The sequence below is a fragment of the Phascolarctos cinereus genome, unplaced genomic scaffold (assembly GCF_003287225.1).
Source record: "Phascolarctos cinereus isolate Bilbo 61053 unplaced genomic scaffold, phaCin_HiC Scaffold_5;HRSCAF=322, whole genome shotgun sequence".
NCBI lineage: Eukaryota > Metazoa > Chordata > Mammalia > Diprotodontia > Phascolarctidae > Phascolarctos > Phascolarctos cinereus.
Window position 1 is genome coordinate 376,729,990 of NW_027555958.1, and position 18,387 is coordinate 376,748,376.

Below are 18,387 nucleotides of genomic sequence, written 5' to 3' on the forward strand. Positions count from 1 at the left end.
GACAGCTGTCATGGCGCTTTCATTGCTATGTACTTCTCCGCACAGGGCAACCTATGAGTATTTGCTTTGTAGAAAGGGGTAGGTGGACAGCTTCCCTTCTCCCCTCATTGACTGGGCAGGCTGCCCTCTTGTGGTGAGATTGTGGCCTAGCCTTGAGAATTGGGGTTGGTGGGTAGAGAAGGTTGTGTTGAGTGAAGGGAGGGTCCCTTTGGCTCCCGGAGGGCCCTCTTCTATCTCTCGCTTGCCTCCAGTTGCAGAAGGGATCCCTGATCAGAGCTAGAAGATTTCTGAGGCTCCTCCCACCTCTTGTAATCATCATCTTGTGACCCCCAGCCTGGTGTTACTAAATTTTAGGCTTTCTCTGGAGTGGTGGTAGAACATGTTAAAGTCGGCTTTGCAGCAGTCTTGGGGGATTGGGGATGGCTGATACACATAGAAGATATCCCAAGCCGACTGAGTACTTGTGTGAAGAATACCAATCACTGTATGTACCTGTGGTCACTGCTGTCACCATTTGCCCCACTTTGGCTTGTAGCTGAAACTTCCTTTCCTAGCATCTAGCTTAAAACAAGGGAAATAAGGAAAAGAAGACGTGGATGTTAAATGCTGTTAGGATATTCTTGGTGAAAGAGCGCCTTCCATTGACACCTGGCTACTTTGTTATATCTCCTCCATCCCTGGGCTGATTGAAGGGCTTTCTCAGCCCCAGGAGCTAGGTGGAAGTCTAGCATCTGGCTGCTCATCTGACTTGCCCTCTTTCATAGAATGGAAGGAGGTCTGACTCCAGAAAACCAGGCTATCAAATGTCTATTTCCGTGTCCCCCATCTCCATTGGAAGCCCTGTTGTGAAGTCTATCAATTGATAGCAGGTCTCCAGTGCTAGTTAGTGTCAACCTAGGTTGCCCAAGTTTGGGGGTGACCCTCGCTAAGAACAGCCTGTACCCAAGATGATCTCTAGGTTTTGGGGATCCATAGCAGAGCTTATCCCAAAAATGAGCCCTGGGGGAGGGGTAATTGGGACTCCTTGGTATTTTGATAAATAGCTTGAGGGTAAGGTGATTGGATCCTGGCTTACTAGGAAGGGTTTGTAAAGGGGTAGGATGATAGCTTCTGGACTTAGCTGTCAGGGCCTGAGGCCCCTATCTTGCTATGACCTTTTTTTCTCTTGCTTTTCAGTCTTCTTACCTGTCCTATAAAGTCCTCAGGCTTCCCCTTTCCTCCAGGGTTCTGTTCCATTCTCATATGGATAACACTAGGCAGCTGTGCCAGATCAAACTTGGGGTGAGAATAGGTGTGTATTCCTTGTGCCTCACTTTTCCTTTGCCACTGTCGAGTTCTGGGAGTGTGGTGGTCCTTCCTAACAGGAAGAGCCAGATCCTACCCCCCAGCCCCCTTAGGGAGAAATTCTCATTGTGAAGTTCCCCCAAAAGAAATAGGACCCATAAAAAGACTCTGGCCACCCTGGAACCCCTCCCTGTTTTGAAAATCAAGCTATAAGTTCTTTCAAGACCTATTTGTTGTATTTTGGGGCCCTGCTGTCTGATTTCTGTGAAGTTGATTTTCTATCTTTTTCATGCTAGGCTGATCCTTCTTTGGGTGTGTGTGTGTGTGGGGGGGAGAGTTGTCTCTGGGCCTATCTGGTTAGGTTGACACTAATTATCTCTTTTTTTCCTCCTCTTCTCTTTTCCCAGGTATTCCTACCCAAATACAGAGGGGACACTGGCAGCAACAGCAGTGGTGACAGCCTGACCACCAGCTTCTTGGCAGGCCCCAAAGCTGGGGGACCCTTTCCTAATGGACATTCAGGGGCTACCAGTACGAGCCTCTTTCCTTCTTCACCCCCCACTGTGTGGGGCCTCCCCTTGTGATGTGTCAGTGAGGATGGTAGTTGGGGAGGCAGCTGAGCCTGGGAACCCAGGCCGGGGCATCTGCTTGGACTTGGCCATCCTGGATAGTGCCTTCCTCCTCTCTCAGGTGGCGCCATCTTTGTTCATGGGCTCCATCGTCCAGCTGAGCCAGTCGGTCACAGCCTACATGGTGTCAGCAGCAGGCCTTGGGGTGATAGCCATCTATTTTGCCACTCGGGTGGTATTTGACAAAAGTGACTTGGCCAAGTGTTCCATCTAGGTGTCTCCTGACCCTGGGAGAAGGGCCAGAACCTTCTCCCCTTCTTTGACATCTTTCTCCCTCCCTCCATTTCTGCATCTGTCCTCCCCATTCCCACCTGGTCCAAGACTTGGGTTGGGAACTTCTGAGAATCACAGCTCCGCCCACCTAGGATTTCTCCCTCCCCTCCCCACTTGGAGTCTGTAGGTCTCAAAATCCGTTCCTGTCCCTGCCAACGTGGGGTGGGGCAGCTCTTTGCTGCCTCCCAGTGGTTGTGAAGTGCTTAGCAGAAGACATGATTGATGAGCAGGAGCCTGGTGCCTCTTCCTCTCTCGAAGTAAAGGAACTGGAGAGCCCCAGGATAGCCGTGGCTGGTTTCCTGGCTGACCTAATAAGCCTTAAGTTCTGGCTTCTAGTTGGGGCTGAGTACGTGGTGGGAGAACGTACTTACTGGGAGACTTCATGTTAACTCTCTGGGAAATGCATGAGTCTACGGGACCTTAGGGATAAGAGCTAAGGGCCAGAGTCAGGACAGATGAGAAAAAGGGATAATTTGCAGGGTGAACAAACCAAAGAGGCCAGCCTCTCCTCTTCCCACCCCAACACCTCCTCACAAAGCTGTCTAATGCTCCTCTTCTCTGCCCTTGGGGGTTTCTCCTCCTGAGGCTGTTTCAGCCTGAAACTCGCCCCTGCCCCCAAACCCAGGATTGGAAAATGTGAAAAAAAATCCTTTTTTTTCCCTGAGACTTTTGCCCAGACCCTACTGCTGTCCTTTCTGCTGCTTTCTCCACCATCCCCTTCCACCCTGAGTTTGATCAATACCTGGAAACGTTTCCTCATTCCACTGGGAAGGTCTTGGGTTTCTGTATTTAACACCAGCACTGTACACAGGTCTATAAACATTTAACTTATTTATTTACCAGAATAGGAGGCTGTTGCTAGCTTGCTACCCAGTGGGCTTGCTATATTAGATCTTTCAGGGCCTGGTTTCCTGTTGGTTGAGCCAAGCCCGGCATTGCCAGGTTCCGGATGCCTATTACTTAGCCGGTTGCCAGAGGCTCTTGTCTCACGTGATGTCTCCCATAGTGCCTTTGCTTACCTGCCCCTTTCAGCTTTCCTCACTTCAGCACCCACCTCTGCTCCTCTCCCTGGCTGTGGCTGGATGCAGCCCACTACATCCCTTCTCACCAGCTCCACTGCCTTGGTTCCATCTCTAAGGCATGAGCTTGAGGTCTATTTCCCTTGGTACTGGGACTTCATCTCCCCCCCACCCCATATTGTGTTGTCCCGAGGCCTCTTGCCTATCTCAGCCCCCGAAGGCATGCACTGTGCTATGGGGACACAGGATCTCAGGAGCCACCCCTACCTGGGCCAGGAGGTCTTACCTCGGGGGTGTAAATGCTGTTTGCAATAATGTTTTATGTCTTATTTATTTAGCTAAGTGAATATTTTGTACAGTGTGCAAGCAATCAGAGTATAAAGTTTATTAAGGTGAAATAAAGAAGCTTCTCATATATTTAACAAGTAAGGATATTTGTGTTGTGTGTGGGAGGGAGTGCCCATCTACCTTGGGACACAGACTTCACTGAATTTTTTATTTGCACTTTCAGTGCCTGCAGGTTGCAGGTCCCCCCAGTAGATGGTGCCACACCATCACCCCTTCCCTTCCATTGTCCATCCACAGGCAGAGCCCTACTCTGGATGTACAGAAAGATTGGGCTGCCGATGGGAATTCACAAGGGAGTTGTGGTGGCAGAATACTCACCCAGACACTCCTTAAGGCACTTAAAAACATATTCAACAAGAGTGAGGACAGAGCTGGATGAGATGGGCTGAGATTTAATTCCCACCTCTGCACCTTTGCCCCTCTTTGGCCTTACTCCCCTTCTTCCCCCTTTATTCAGAAGCTGTTCCTCATGGTTAAATCCCAGCCTTCTTCACAAAGCCTTCCCTGACCCCTCCAGCCATCACTGGTCTCCTCTGACCCCTTTTCTACTTCTGTAGCCAATAGCTGTTGGTAGAGAAGACAGTATCATATGATGGAGTCAGAAGACCTAGGTCTTAGTCCTGCCTTGGCCACTGAGGGGAGTATGTGACCTTTGTCCAAATGGCTGCCCTACTCTGAACCCAAATTTCCTGTAACATGAGTGACTTCAATTAGATCAGCATTTTAAAAACTGCTTTGCAAAAGCCTGTTCTGGGCAAGTTGAATTGGGGCAGGGGAGAAACTTGATACTAATAATTTTTTTCCTCTAAAATTTAAAATGTGACATATATAACAAAACTACTTATTATAATGATTTTTTCCAGCATAAAAATAGATTTAATTTTTAAATGGATATTTAATATCAATAATATAGATTTGATATAAAATAAATTTAATAATAGATTAAAATAGATTTAATAAAAATTAATTTAATTTTCCTGCAAAATTTCTCAGACCTTATTTTTTGTCCAAGGGTTCTTCTGTATCCCTTCAATTATACCATTTATATGCCAATCCCAAAAGTACTCTGCGTCCAGATTACTTTGGGAAACCTGCTGAGGAGCCCTTCCTGCTCTAACCTTGAGGCCAAGCCTATCTCTGCTGATCTGCCAAAGTCTGAGTGACTTTGGGCAATGCTGTACCACAAACTCTCTGAGACTCAGTTTCCTGTAAAATGGATATAAGTAGTTGTGCTACTTACCTTGCCAGAATTGTGAGGCTGAGGTAAGATAATGTATGTGAGTGCTTTGGATACCCATAAAATGTTATTATATAAATCAGTTCTCAGTCTTGTTCTGTTCTCCAATTATTTCATGTATTTATTTCATCATCTAAATTGTAAGCTCCAAAGCCCTATGTTTTTCTTCCTGATAGGTGATAGGCCCTCAAAGATTTTTTTATTTTCTAGTTCTGGCTAGTTGGGCTTCAGAAAAGGGGAAACAGAGGTCCCCACCTCTTGGTGAGCATAAAAAGCTGAGTAAGAGATCAGATGCCTGTGATGTGACTTCTTGAGGGTCAGGAAAGTAGAGTGGATGATTGCTGGACTTCCTTTTTTTATTCTCCCCACTGAGTCGTGGAGGATCATTTCAGCCCTTTTCTGCTCCAGGGACCAGGGCTCTTCTTCCTCCTAAGGAGATGGACTACCTTGAAGCAGTGAGCTCTATCGTTGCTGGCAGTTTTCAAGCAGAAGCTCAATGATCACTTGGCAGAACCTACAGAAAATTTCTGCTCTGGAGTGAGAGGGAGGACCTATGAGGTTCCTTCTGTCCAACCAAAATTCAAGGACAAAGTCAAGACAACTGAGGATGGGCCAGGATGCAGTGGATGATCTTGGCATCTTGACCTTTTTCCTGTCACTGGACTCTGGAAGAAAGAGTGAGGCTGATGACTCTGCCTCACTTAAATCCAGTTCACGTGCAAATCCAGACATCACCCATGATGTCATTGGTCCTTCAAAGATGAAGGATGAACAACAATGAGAAGAACAGTTCCAGTTATTGGAGGCTGAAGCTTTCAGCTGTTTCCTTGGCCTAGCTTCTTACTCCAGAACCAGTGTCCTTCACAAACCACCCAAGGAGAGGCAGGGACAAGATGTCCATTTTTTTTTTTCTCCCCACTGCCAAGAAAGAGAAGGCCCCAAAGAGCTTGTCAGAAGTAGAAAGACAAGTGGATTGGCCAAGGAAATTCTCTGATGATTTTCAGTTCTCTGAGATTGATTTGAGCTGGTAGCCTGCCAGTTCCTGGCTCTCAGTTTGGCATGCCATGCCAAGTAAGTAGATTCTGTTCCTTGTTCTCTGTGATCCCTGGTGCTATCCAAGTCATGCTAGCTTAACATTTCAGGCTGAAGTCATTAACCTGCGAGGGAATGAGCAATATCTTCCAATTCTAGGAGGCCTTTTAAAGTGTGAATGTGTGTTGCCAGGTTGGAAGAGGAGGAGAGAGAGGAGGTTCAAGGTAGTTCCAGCCAGGGGCCAGTCTCAGCCTGCCATCTCTGCCAAAAGGCAGACCTTGCACTGAGCTGCTGCTCCATGGGACTAAGACCTTCCACCTCAATCCTTCAAAGCCCTTTAGGGCTTGCCACATTCAGCCCCTCCTACTACCACTTGCCTTCTCCTGAGGTCTGGTAGGTCTGATCTTTGAAGTTGTCTAGGTATACCCATTGCTAAAAAAGGAAGATTGCCACCACCTTCCTTCATCCCCATTATTCAGGCTGGCAGGTAGGGAGCCTAAGAAGTCACTTTAACTTCCTGGGCCACAATTCCTCATCTGTAAAATGGAGGTGGGACTAGATCGCCTCTGGCATCCCTTCTGGCTCTGGAGCCAAGATCCTAAGGGATGTTTTACCCCAGAGAAAGTCAGTTAAGTTGGGGCAGGCAGCTTCAACTGATTAACCATTGAGCACTCACTGTAGGAAAAGCCCTGGGAATGGTGGTGGTGGTAAAGTCAGTAAGCATTTATTAAGCACCTACTATGTGCCCGGCACAGTGCTAAGCCTTGGGGATGCAAAGAAATGCAAAAATCAGAGATTGTATTCAAGGAGCTCACAATTTAATGGCGGAGACAATATGCAAATAACTACATAAGAAACAAGGTTTGTACAGATTAAATTGGAGATAGACAAGAGAAGGAAGCCACTAAGAGAGTGATATCTAGGTGCAGTGGATAGAGTGCGGGGCTTGGAGTTGGGAAGACCTGAGTCTAAACTCAGCTTCAGATGACTTACTAGCTGTATGACCCTGGGTCAGTATTATTTTTTGCCTTAGTTTCCTCAGTTGTAAAATGGAGATAATAACAGGACCTACCTTGTAGAGCTGTTGTGAGGATCAGATGAGATAATATTTTGTATTAGTATATATTTAAATATGTAGTATTAACATTTTTATTGTTACGATATAATGTAAAGCACTTAGCACAGTGCCTAGCACATAGTAGGTGCTCTATAAATGTTTATTCCTTTCCCTACTAAGATTAAGGAAGATTGGGAAGGGCTTATTGTAGAAGGTGGGACTCTAGCTGAGATTTGAGGAAGCCCTGGAAGCCAAGAGGGAGAGAGCTTCCAGCATGGTGGACAGCCGGTGAAAAATGCCCAGTCAAGAGATGGAGAGGTCTTGTGCAAGGCAGCCAATATTAGTGAATAAGCTGTAAAAAGACTGGAAAAGTGGGAGTGGCAAGGTTATAAAGGGTTTTAAAAATGAATAGGATTTTATATTTGATCTTGAAGGTCATAGGGAGCCATTGGAGTTTATTGAGTGGGGGCAGAGGGAGTGACATGGTCAGTGCTGCATTTTGGGTGATCACTTTGATATCTGAGTGGAGCAGAGACGTGAGTGGGGAGAGACTTGAGGTAGGAAGATCAATCAGAAGGTTATTGTAATAGTTCAGGTGGGAGGTGATAAGGGGACCTGCACCAGAATGGTGGCAGGGGGTGTATATGGGAGATGTTGCAGAGCTAGAAACAACAGGACTTGGTTACTAGGTGGTTTCTGCTTGTTAGGAATGTCGCCTAATGAGGAGAGGGCTAGCAGGGCTGGGTTTTAATACCACACTCGTGATCAGAAACAAGCATTTCATCTCGGAGTCTCAATAACCTCTTCTATAAGATGGAGATAAGGCCTATAGGCCCTGCCTCACAGAGCCCTTGTGAGGCTCTCAAGAAATAACACAGCACTTTGCAAATTAACATATAGCTAGATTATTACTATGTGAAAGGAGAGTTTTGTCCATCCAAGGGGAGGAGAAACCAGGGAGGCAGGAGGCAGAGAATTCCTACCCCCAGAAAAAGGGGCCATGATGATAATATCTTCCTTCCCCTGAGGCAGAGGGAGGAAGGGAGGAGAGGCCCAGATTTTAGGATTTAGAATTGGTCTGGAGCTTAAATATAACCTAGCCAGGGCCAGCCTGGTGAAGCCTATAGACAAACCCCCTTCTCAGAATGTTTTCAAATGCATAAAATACACAGCACTTCAAAGGAAACCAAAGATTAGTGAAAACAAAGATAGAATTTTTCTCTCCAAGCCAATTCATGGACCCCAGATTAAGAAACCACATGTGTAGAGGGTCCCACCTGTGGCACAGCCTGTCCTGTATGATTCAGAGGGTGGCAGAATACACATCTCTAGTTTCTCCTCCCCTTCTCTAAGGTATAATAGTAATAATAGTAACTAACATTTACGTAATGCTTACTATGGGCCTGGAACTGTGCTAAGGGCTTTACAAATATTATCTCATTTGATCCTCACAACAACCCTGGGAGGTAGCTGCTATTATTATCCCCATTTTACAACTGGGGAAACTGAGCTAAACAGAGGGTAAAAGTGACTTGCCTAGAGTGACCGAGCTAGTAAGTGTTTGAGGACAGATTTGAACTGTCTCCCTGACTCCAGGCTTCACACTCTATTCACTGTACCACTTCCTCCCAGGAAGAGAAACAAAATTGGGGCTGGAGGCCACCCTTCTCTCTTCAGAGGGAGCGGGGTTATCTAGAATGATATCTGTCTGCTCCCTTAAATATTAGCCTAGGGGATATGATAGGGTTCCATCTAGCTTCTGATCACTTTGTTATTTGGGGAGAAAGAAGGGAACCCAAAGCTCTATATCCAAGGCTTGACCCTTTCTCCACCTAATGAACACACATAGCAAATAGCGAAGAGACCCATTTATCCAAATTATAGCAAAACAAAGATCAGAGAAGGCTTATGTAGGAGAGTAGATACCAGACAATACAGAATGAAGGAGCTCTCCTATTGGGAGTGAGGTAACCACCCAACTATGAGAGAGGGCCCTGGATCTCATCCAAGGAGAAACTCCCCAAAGTCTCTGGAGGAGACATGATGGATTCTGCCCACTCCTTACATGTCTTCCCAGTCTTTTCCTTCAGCAACATGAAGTAGGGTTGATGTCTTCCATCTTCTCTTCCAAAGCTAGAAGCCAGGAAGACTTGAAGCTTGACCAGTCCCCTCTGGGGACTTTTGTCCCCAAAGGGGGACTGAGAATCGAAGCTTTAGAGGCCTCCCTGCTGCCCCGGGTGGATGATTGGAGATGAAGGAGAGCAGCAAGGAATACTGAGCCCAGCCCGTTTCTACGTTTCAGGGCCCATCCATGCTGGTCACCTTTGTTTTCCAGGTTCAGTTTCCATCCCATTGGCCTGCTGGTTGTGAAGACTGCTCAGAGCTGGGGCTTTGTGACTATAACACTGCACAGGTGCACCCCAAAGCAAGCTCCATTCCCCTTCCTACCCACTTTGCTAGCCTCCCATGTGGTTCAAGAGAGGCTGAGAGAGAAAGACAGAGACAGAGATACAAAGACAAACAAGAGTCAGAGAAAGAGAGACATAGACACAGAGGGAGAAAGAGAGAGACAGAGAGAAGGAGAGGGAGAGAGAGACAGAAAGAGAGAGAATGAGAATTCAGTGGAAAGGGAGGGGAGCCTAATAGAAACTCAATATATATTTGAAGTTAAGTGACTTAAGGTTCTGTAAACTCATCATATCACCTCTAGATGATATAGACCCTGGACCTAAAGGTGGAAGGGACCTCAGAGAGACCACCTAGTCTAACCTCCTCATTTTACTCAGATGAAGAACCAAGGCCCAGAAATGGGAAATGTTCAAGGTCATACAACTAGTAACTGGTGGTTATAATTTGAATTCAGGTCCTATGTTTGCAAGTTTAAAACTTTTTCTACTGGTGATGCAATATGAGTAGCTGGTCAGGAGAATAATGAAAAGAGAGACCCAGAAGCCAGCTTTTGCCAAACTTTTTAGTGTTATTTTGTGGAATCCCTGGGTCTAAATAAGCTTTTCACACATTTATAAGTCTACAGGCACATATATTTATTCCCTTGAACAATTAACCTGGTGGTGTCAGACTCAAACTGCAAGCTAAGTTTATAAAGCTCATTTATGTGTAGGACTACTGTTTACATTTCTGCTTTTCTTCCCGGAAGGCTTTTCATCTGATCACATCTTCCTCTGAACAAAGGGGTGTATTGTGTAACGTATACCTTTGGGGGCTGCAGCAAGTGCTATTGGCCATAGTCTAAGGGACTGAGATTCTTGCATTAAGAAGCATTTATCAGATGCTTGCTAATCACAGTTCACCTTTATTTAGTGCCATAGGCAGTACAACAATACTGTGGGGTCCTTATTTCATATTATTCCCCGTCATACACCCTATACCCCTACCCATCCAAAGTGGAAGTTGTTACCCGCTAACCTGACATTTCATCTTCAGTCACCATGCCTTTATATAGAAGGTCCCTCATCTCTGGAATGCACTCCTTCCTCACCTTTGCCAATTAGAATTCTTTTTTAATTCATTTAGTGTCTGACTCTTCATGACCCCATTTGGCGTTTTCTTGGCAAAGATAATGAAGTAGTTTGCCATTTCCTTCTCCAGCTCATTTTTCTGATGAGGAAACTGAGGTAAACAGGGTTAAATGACTTGCCCAGGGTCACATAGCTTGTAAGTGTGTGAGGACAGATTTGAACTCATGAAATTTTTACTTTCACCCCAGCACTCTCTCCACTGTGCCACCTTGCTGCCCCAATTAGAATTCTTAGCTTTCTTCAATGCTCAGCTTAGCAGTCATCTACCTATATGAAGCCTCAGCTGGCTGTCCCCCAAATTGCTCAAGCTCACTCCACCACTCAAGTTATCTTGCATTTGCTTAATATGTACTCATTATATCCCCTATTGGAATGTAAACTCTTTGAGCATTGACACAGTTTTTCAATCTTGTCTTTGAGTCTCCAGATTTGGATTATTTTGGATGTAGTGTTTTGCATTTAATACATTTATTAAATCGAATGATTCCCTTTTTACAGGTGAATGAGTCTCAAAGTGACTTCTTCATGCTCACACAGCTAGTATGTGTCAGCTACTCAAGTCTTTAGACTTCTTATACAGCATACAACTGGGCTACATACAACAGACACAGTCCTAGGCAAAGAGGACCGAAGATTCTTGGCTCCAGGTGGGCCTTTTGCCTGAGCTAACCCTGATCTCATGTTCTGGTTCTAGCACTGGAGGTCTTGCCTGGCCCATTGCATCTAAGTCCCCTGCATCCTAGTATTGGTACAATTATATATAAGATTTTAGACCATTCAGGTCACCTAATCCCAATCTCTTTATTTCTCAGATGAAGAAACTGAGACCCAGTTTGTTGCCCAAGTTTATACAGGTAATATGCATCACAAGAGAAGGGATTTGAATACCGTCCTCTGCACCAAACCTCATCTTATTTCTCCAGTATCCCATCTCTGCTCCTGACCCTCCCACTTAAGTCCCTCTCTTTGTACCCTAAAGGCAATTAGGTGGCACAATGGTAGGGTGCCAGGCCTGGAGTCAAGAAGATCTGAGTTCAAATATGGTCTCAGACACTTACTGACTATGTGACTGTGGGCAAGTCACTTAACCTGTCTGCCTCAGTTTCCTCATCTGTAAAATGAGGATAACTAGCACCTACCTCAAAGGGTTGTTGTAAGAATAAAGTAAGATATTTGTAAAAAAAAAAGCATTTAGGATGGTGCCAGGCACATAGTAGGCACTGTATAAATGGTAGCTATTATTATCGTCACTCTATCCCATACTCTAGTGTTTCCAGGACTTGGACCTTGCCCACAAACCATATACTCTATTGTTGGGTCCTTGCTACAGCTTCCCCTTCTGAAGAGGGGAAAAGATATAGTTTCCTAAGGACTTTATAGTGGAGATGAGGGAAATGTGTATGAAAAAGATAAGTATTAGGCCAAGACAGTAGGATAAGTTCCCAAAGTATTTTCAGAGTGCAGAGAAGGAAGAGCTCACTATATTAGCTAGATGGTCAGGAAATGTTTACAAGTCCAGGACGTAGTGGGCGGAGGGTGGGATGAGCCAGACCTTGGGGCCAGAGTAGGAAAAGTAGCTGGAAACTAGAAAGACCTGCTGGAGCAGGCATTCCAGGGATGTCCTACTAGAGACCAGCAAGAGAGAAATGGGATGGATGGGTGGGTGGAAGGTCAGAGGAGGGTGTCAGCAGGTCTAGGCAGGTTGCTGGTTTATGGCAAAGAGGGCCAATGGTGGGAGCAGACAATGTCTAGTCGAGAAGGGCAGGAAGAAGAGGTTCAGGTTGGCAGCAGATGAGCAGCAAGGAATTAGCTATTGGGTTAATGGGCAGGACCTTTAGTCTTAGAAAAACGGATAACAGAGAGGGTGCCAAGGTATCTATGGTGGGGGAAGAGAAGGACAAAACAGGGATCTGGTCCCTGTGACACAGGGTGGTGAATGTCATTATAATGGACAGTGCAAGAACAGAGTTACTACAACCAGGGCATAAGGACAGAGCAAGATTAGCAAGAATGACTTGTTGCCAAACCCCTGAGTTATAGATCTATGAGTCTGGTTTCCTTGACTAGAGATTGTATTGAATCTAGGATCTGCAATTCATTTTAACAATTATTTGTTGAGAGGCCACTATGTGCAGGGTACTGTGCTAGGCTCTGGGGATACAGAGTCCCTGCCTTCAGGGAGCTTACTTTCCACTGCCTGGAGGTGGGCAGTAGTGATGCCCCAGCTGGAGATATGATGGTGCAGAGATCAGGGCCCATTGTTATCAGGCTTTAGGTTGGAGTGATGGACATAGAGAGCCCAGAATAGAAGATCGGGAACCAAGGAACCTAGGGCCAAATCCCAGCCTAATATTTAGTAGCTAAGTCTCTGATAGGTCATTTGATCATCTGGAAAGCTAGAATATTAATATCTGTATGACCTGCCTCACAAGGTCATTATAAAAAGGGGATTTTGCTAATAAGCTATAGAGATATGAACTATTATATTTAGCAGAACTATTTGCCCACTCCAGCCCCGTCAGAAAAGTGTAGGGGAAGAATTATAATAGCCAAAAAATTATTTTGTGAAATAGTAATATTGATTTTATAACATCAACTTATTTCTAAGGATTCATACCTTCCTTAATATGTACATATTCTCCACTGATGCAGATGGCAACCCCTCTCCATATTAGCCGCTGGTTACATGAGATACTATGACCATGTCTGGACTTCCAACTCTCGGTGATGTGATGAGCCTCTGTGTTTCGCTAGACCAGCTTCCTACAGCAGACCTAGGCCTATGCTTGAAGCCTGCCCAGCTTGGAAGGGCCTGCTGGAGCTTGTACTCTCCTGGCATAACTTTTGATAACCCAGGGCCACTGCCACACCCAGAGAAGGCATCGGAAGATAATTGATTAAACATATCCAACATCTACCCCTCCAGTATAACAACACACGTTTTTCTCAGCCATCTAGATGAATAAAAATGTGTTTCAACACACACGCCTTGTCCCCAGCTCTCAAAGCCACATCAGCTGAGTCTTCGGTAATACCGGTTCAGAAGTTTGGTTGCCCTTGTATGCTGAGGACTGGGCCTGAAGGCTTTGACCTCGGATGGGCCATGTTGTTTACTTTCAGAATCAGCTTGTCCTTATCTCTTGAGTCTAGAGGGAGGTAATGCTTTGCCACTAGTTTGAGCAAGTGACAGTTTGTGGTTTGTGCTATGGCGAGGTACAGTCAGATTTTGTTTTATCGGTCTGTGTATGATGGGGGAGGGGGTGGGGAAAAGGAAAGAGCAGAGAAGGACCCTAAAAATAGAATCACAGAAGCTTAAGCTGTTCGAGCTAGAAGGGACCACCTCTAGTCAGTCTGGCACGTAGTAGGCCCTTAATAAATGCTGGTTGATCAACTACAAAACTGGTAGCTGAGTCTAATGCTGTAGATAAGGCTCACACAGATTTCAGCAAAGCCTTTGATAAAGTATTCTATACCACTCTTGTGGAAGAGATGTGAACTAGATAATAATATGATTAGATAGATTTGAACCTGCTGGATATCTGGACTCAAAAAGTCATAAATAATAGTTAAGTTTTTAAAAAAATAATTTAATCTGAACCACACACACACACACACACACACACACACACACACACAAGCATTTCCACGCATCCAGCAGAACACAAAAGGAGGATTCCATCTGAACCATTGCATCTTGACTTTATATTGCTTCTTTAATAATGGTTCAATGTTGACTCAACAGAAAGTCTCCAGTGTACTTGGACTGGGTACTGTGCCAAGCGTTGATCCGATTTTATCAATGACTTGGATAAGGGGATAGATGGCATGCTCATCAAATTTGAAGATGGCACAAAGCTGGGACGGATAGCTAGCACATTAGATGAAAGAATCAGGACCTCAAAAGATTTTGAGGCTAACATATTGGGCTAAATCTACTAAGTTGAACCTGGATAGGAATAAATATAAAGTCTTTCACTTGGATTCCAAAAATCATCTTCACAAGTGATGTGATGCTTTGTTGGAAGCCAAGATGAGAAGCCTACAGCCAGTTGGCTGGATTTGCTCCATTGCTTAATCTCATGTGGCTTACAGCAAATACTTCTGAAAATATAGACCCATGACAGTAATACTTTTAGCTTTTTAAAAATAGCATTTTAAGTGTGCCTCATCTATCTCCGCTATTACTCAAATCTGTCACTGGTAAAGAAGGGTAATATATGTAATGGCATGGCAACCAGTAGCTAGTTTTCAAAACTTGCTCTCAGTCTTGAATGTTTATTTGTATGTCAAGTCAATAAGCATTTATTAAGCAACTACTGTGTTTTAGGCACTGTGCTAAGAGCTGGTGTGTGTCTCATTAACATATCTTTCAATGTCTCTGTATTGCCTACGTGGTAAAAATCATTCTCTTTTGCCTAGCATTGCAGAACCTTCAAATTCAAGGGGGCTTGATGATGTAATGGATAGAGTGCCAAATTTGGAGCCAGGAAGGCCTGAGTTCAAATCTGGCCTCAGGCACTTACTAGCTTTGGGCAAATCATTTAACCTGTGTCTGCCTGAGTTTCCTCACCTATAAAATGGGGATAATAATAGTACCTATCTCCCAGGATTGTTGTAAGAATACAATGAGATAATATTTGTAAACTGCTTTGCAAACCTTACAATACTACATATACACAAGTATATTAGCTGTTCATTTCTTTAGCTCCTATACCTTCCTAGTCTTCTCAGATGACTTCCTTCACTGTATTCCTACACCCCAGCCAATTTGGACTATACGGGATTTCCTGTATTTACTCTTGAGCTTCTCTGCCTCCTTGCATTGGTTTCCCTGAATACGCCCTGAGCCTCCCTGGACTCCTTGGTCTGTTTCTGCTACTTTTTAGCTGTTGTTGTTCAGTCATTCAACTGTGTCTGACTCTTTGTGACCTCTTGGACCATGCTGCCCATGGAGTTTTCTTGACATAGATATAGGAGAGGTTGGCCATTTCTTTCTCCAGCTCATTTTAAAGATGAGAAAACTGAGGCAAACAGGAGTAAGTGACTTACCCAGGGTCACACAGCTAGTAAGTATCTGACGCCATATTTGGACTCAAGTCTTCCCAACTCCAGGCTCAGCACTCTGTCCACTGAGCCACTTAGCTTCCTCTTGTTACTTCTATTACTACTATGCCAATGACTTAATCTCTCTCATCTTTAGTTTCTTAACCTATCAAGTGAGATATTAATGCTCGTACTGCCTACTTCACAGAGTTGTTTTGAAGGAAGAACTTCGTAACCCTTAAAGCTCTGGATTCCTTGGGGGAGCATCAGAGTTTTTACAAAGTCAAGAATCGTATGCAATTTAATAAACCATCAAATATACTTTCTGTAGATTGCAAAAATGTTTTGCACATATATGTGCTACTGTTTGTTGTTTGTCCCTTCGTTTTTAAAGAGGACCAGTGGATGTCACAGGGTGATGTCTTGACTTGTGAGTGAATTGGATTTAAGTGAGGCAGAGTTGCACAGTCATCAGCCTCATTCTCTCTTCCTGAGTCGTTGAAGTCCAGTGGCAAGACAGAATCAAGATGACTGGTGATGGCCCGGGATGCGTTGGATGACCTTGGTGTCTTTGATGTCTGACCAAGCTCTCAGTGCTCAACAGTGCCTGCTTCAGCCGTCTCCCTGGCTGTTGGAACAAATTGTTCTCATCTGCATATTCCATAGATGAAAATCTTCACAAGTTTAGGGCCGACATCCCCCTAACTTACTGACAGGTTTGAAGCCTATAAGTTACCCTCAACCTGGTTTAGCCCATCTGCTGAAGTTTACTAGGATGTAGCTGTGGAGCGTGCTGCAGCGATTTGGAGCCACAGGTGAGAGCTGAGTGCCAGGAGGTAGACACCAACGGTGGATGAGCAGCCCTGAAAAGGGCTTGGTAAGCCCTCACACCGGAGGTGCTAGTCTTCCCTGAAAACCCCACACCCAATATATTTTTGAATATATGTAGATATTCTCACTAATCAAATACAAATTCATTTAAATATGTTACTGAAGTAATGTTTTGCCATATATTTTCATGATTAATAGATGGTAGTACAGTAGCACAAATTCAATCATATGGGGATGTCTATGAGATTTTTTGACATCAGAAAAGGTTCTCATACTCAAAAGTTGGAACACACGATCTCAAATATATAAATATGAGAAGTTCTTATGATGCTTGGAATGTCCTCCTTCACCTCGGTCTGTTAAATTCTTATCTAATCTTTTTTTAATCTTTAATTTTGTATTATTTTTAATTAACAAGCATTTATTTTTCTCTTTCCCACTCTTGGCCCAATTTAAAAGAAAAAGAAAAACAAAATCCTTGTAACAAATATGCAGAGTCAAGCAAAACAATTTGTTTGGCCACTTTGGCCATGCCCCAAAACATATGTGTCATTCTGCATCCTAAATCCATCACGTCAGAAGGTAGCCTATCTAGCTGTTAAAGCCTGACTCAAATGCCTTATTCTCAAAACAAGGAACATCTCCTTGATCTCTGAAGCTAGCAATATATAGAAATAGTTATCCAAATGTACATGCACATATATATGTGTATATGTTTGTATCTATCTATCTATCTATCTATCTATCTATCTATCTATCTATCTAATCTTTCACAGATCTCTGGTTAAGAACTGTCATTAGAGAATACATTTTCCCTTAGTGATGTCATTCACTTCCATGGTTTCAGTTATGACCTATACAGCCAACTCCCAAATCTTTATCTGTAGCCCTAATCTCTCTCTGGAGTTCCAAACCCGTATCTCTAACTGCCTATAGGCAATCTCTATCTGGAAGCTCTACTGGATCCTGAGAAGCAGCTGGTAGTGCAGTAGATAGAGCATTAGGCTTAGAGTTGGGAAAACTGAGTTCAAATCCAGCCTCGGACACTTACTTAGCTGGGTGACCTTGGGCAAGTCACTTAATCTCTGTTTGCCTCAGTTTCCTCATCTGTAAAATAGGGATAATAATAGCACCTACCTCCCAAGATTGTTGTAAGAATGAAATGAGATAATAACAGCACCTGTTATAGTAGGTACTGCACAGAAGCTTATTTCCTTTTCCCTTCTTCCTCATTTAGCATATCTAGAATTGAGATCATCCTCTTTCTTTCCCCCTAAAATTGGTTCTCCTTTTGAATTCTCTATAGCTCCACCATTCGCCTTGATTCCCCACGTTCAGAACATTGGTGTTAGTTTTGACTCTTCAGTCTCTCTCTTTCACCTCTCATATCTTACCAAATCCTGCTAATTCTGCCCCAACAATATCTCTCTTAAATCCTTCCCTTTTATTTTTATTGCCCCCACCCTAGTCTGGGCCTCAATTACTATCCATTTGGACGACTGCAATAGCTTCTGCTAGCAGATCTACACACTTTTACTCTCCTCTATTCAATCTTTCTTTATTGTCACTGTCAGAATAATTTTCTAATGCATAAAACTATTTCATTCCCTACTGCAAAAATATTCAGAGGTTCCCTCTTGCTTGTTGAGTAAAGTAATCATCTTTGGGGTGGTTTTCAAGGCTCTCAATTATCTGGATCTAACCTACTTTTCCAGTCTTGTCTCATGTTACCCTCTTCTCTTTATTCTGTGCTCTGTCCAAATGGCCTGTTCTGCCCCAGAGCATACCTTATGCTTTCCTGTTTGTTTTCCTTTCCTTGAGTTGTTCCATATGCTTAGAATAGGTTCTTTGCCCCTCCACTTATGGACTTCCTGGGGAATATAATAAGTAGCGGAGTCTGGCTAGAATAATAGAGTTTGTGAAGGGAAGTAATATATAATAAGCTTGGAAAGTCGTTGCTCTTTGAAGTCCAACTGAAATGTTCCTTCCTCCAGGAAGCCTCCTTTGATGTGCCCTCTCCAATTTATTAACAAACAATGTTTCCCTTCTCTGACTTTATGTGCCACTCTGTACCTCTCATGTCCTTATGTAGTAC

General features: G+C 44.1%; 1 protein-coding gene across 1 annotated transcript in view; it reads left to right on the plus strand.

The window, feature by feature from the left end:
- The window catches only part of SLC45A3 (solute carrier family 45 member 3), a 28,485-nt gene extending 24,855 nt beyond the window's left edge, over positions 1–3,630 (plus strand). Inside the window, 2 exon segments of the mRNA XM_078156374.1 lie at positions 1,692–1,838; positions 1,840–3,630. Coding sequence (XP_078012500.1) covers positions 1,692–1,838; positions 1,840–2,127 — 435 coding nt within the window. The 3' untranslated portion in view covers positions 2,128–3,630.
- The last annotated feature ends 14,757 nt before the right edge of the window (positions 3,631–18,387 follow it).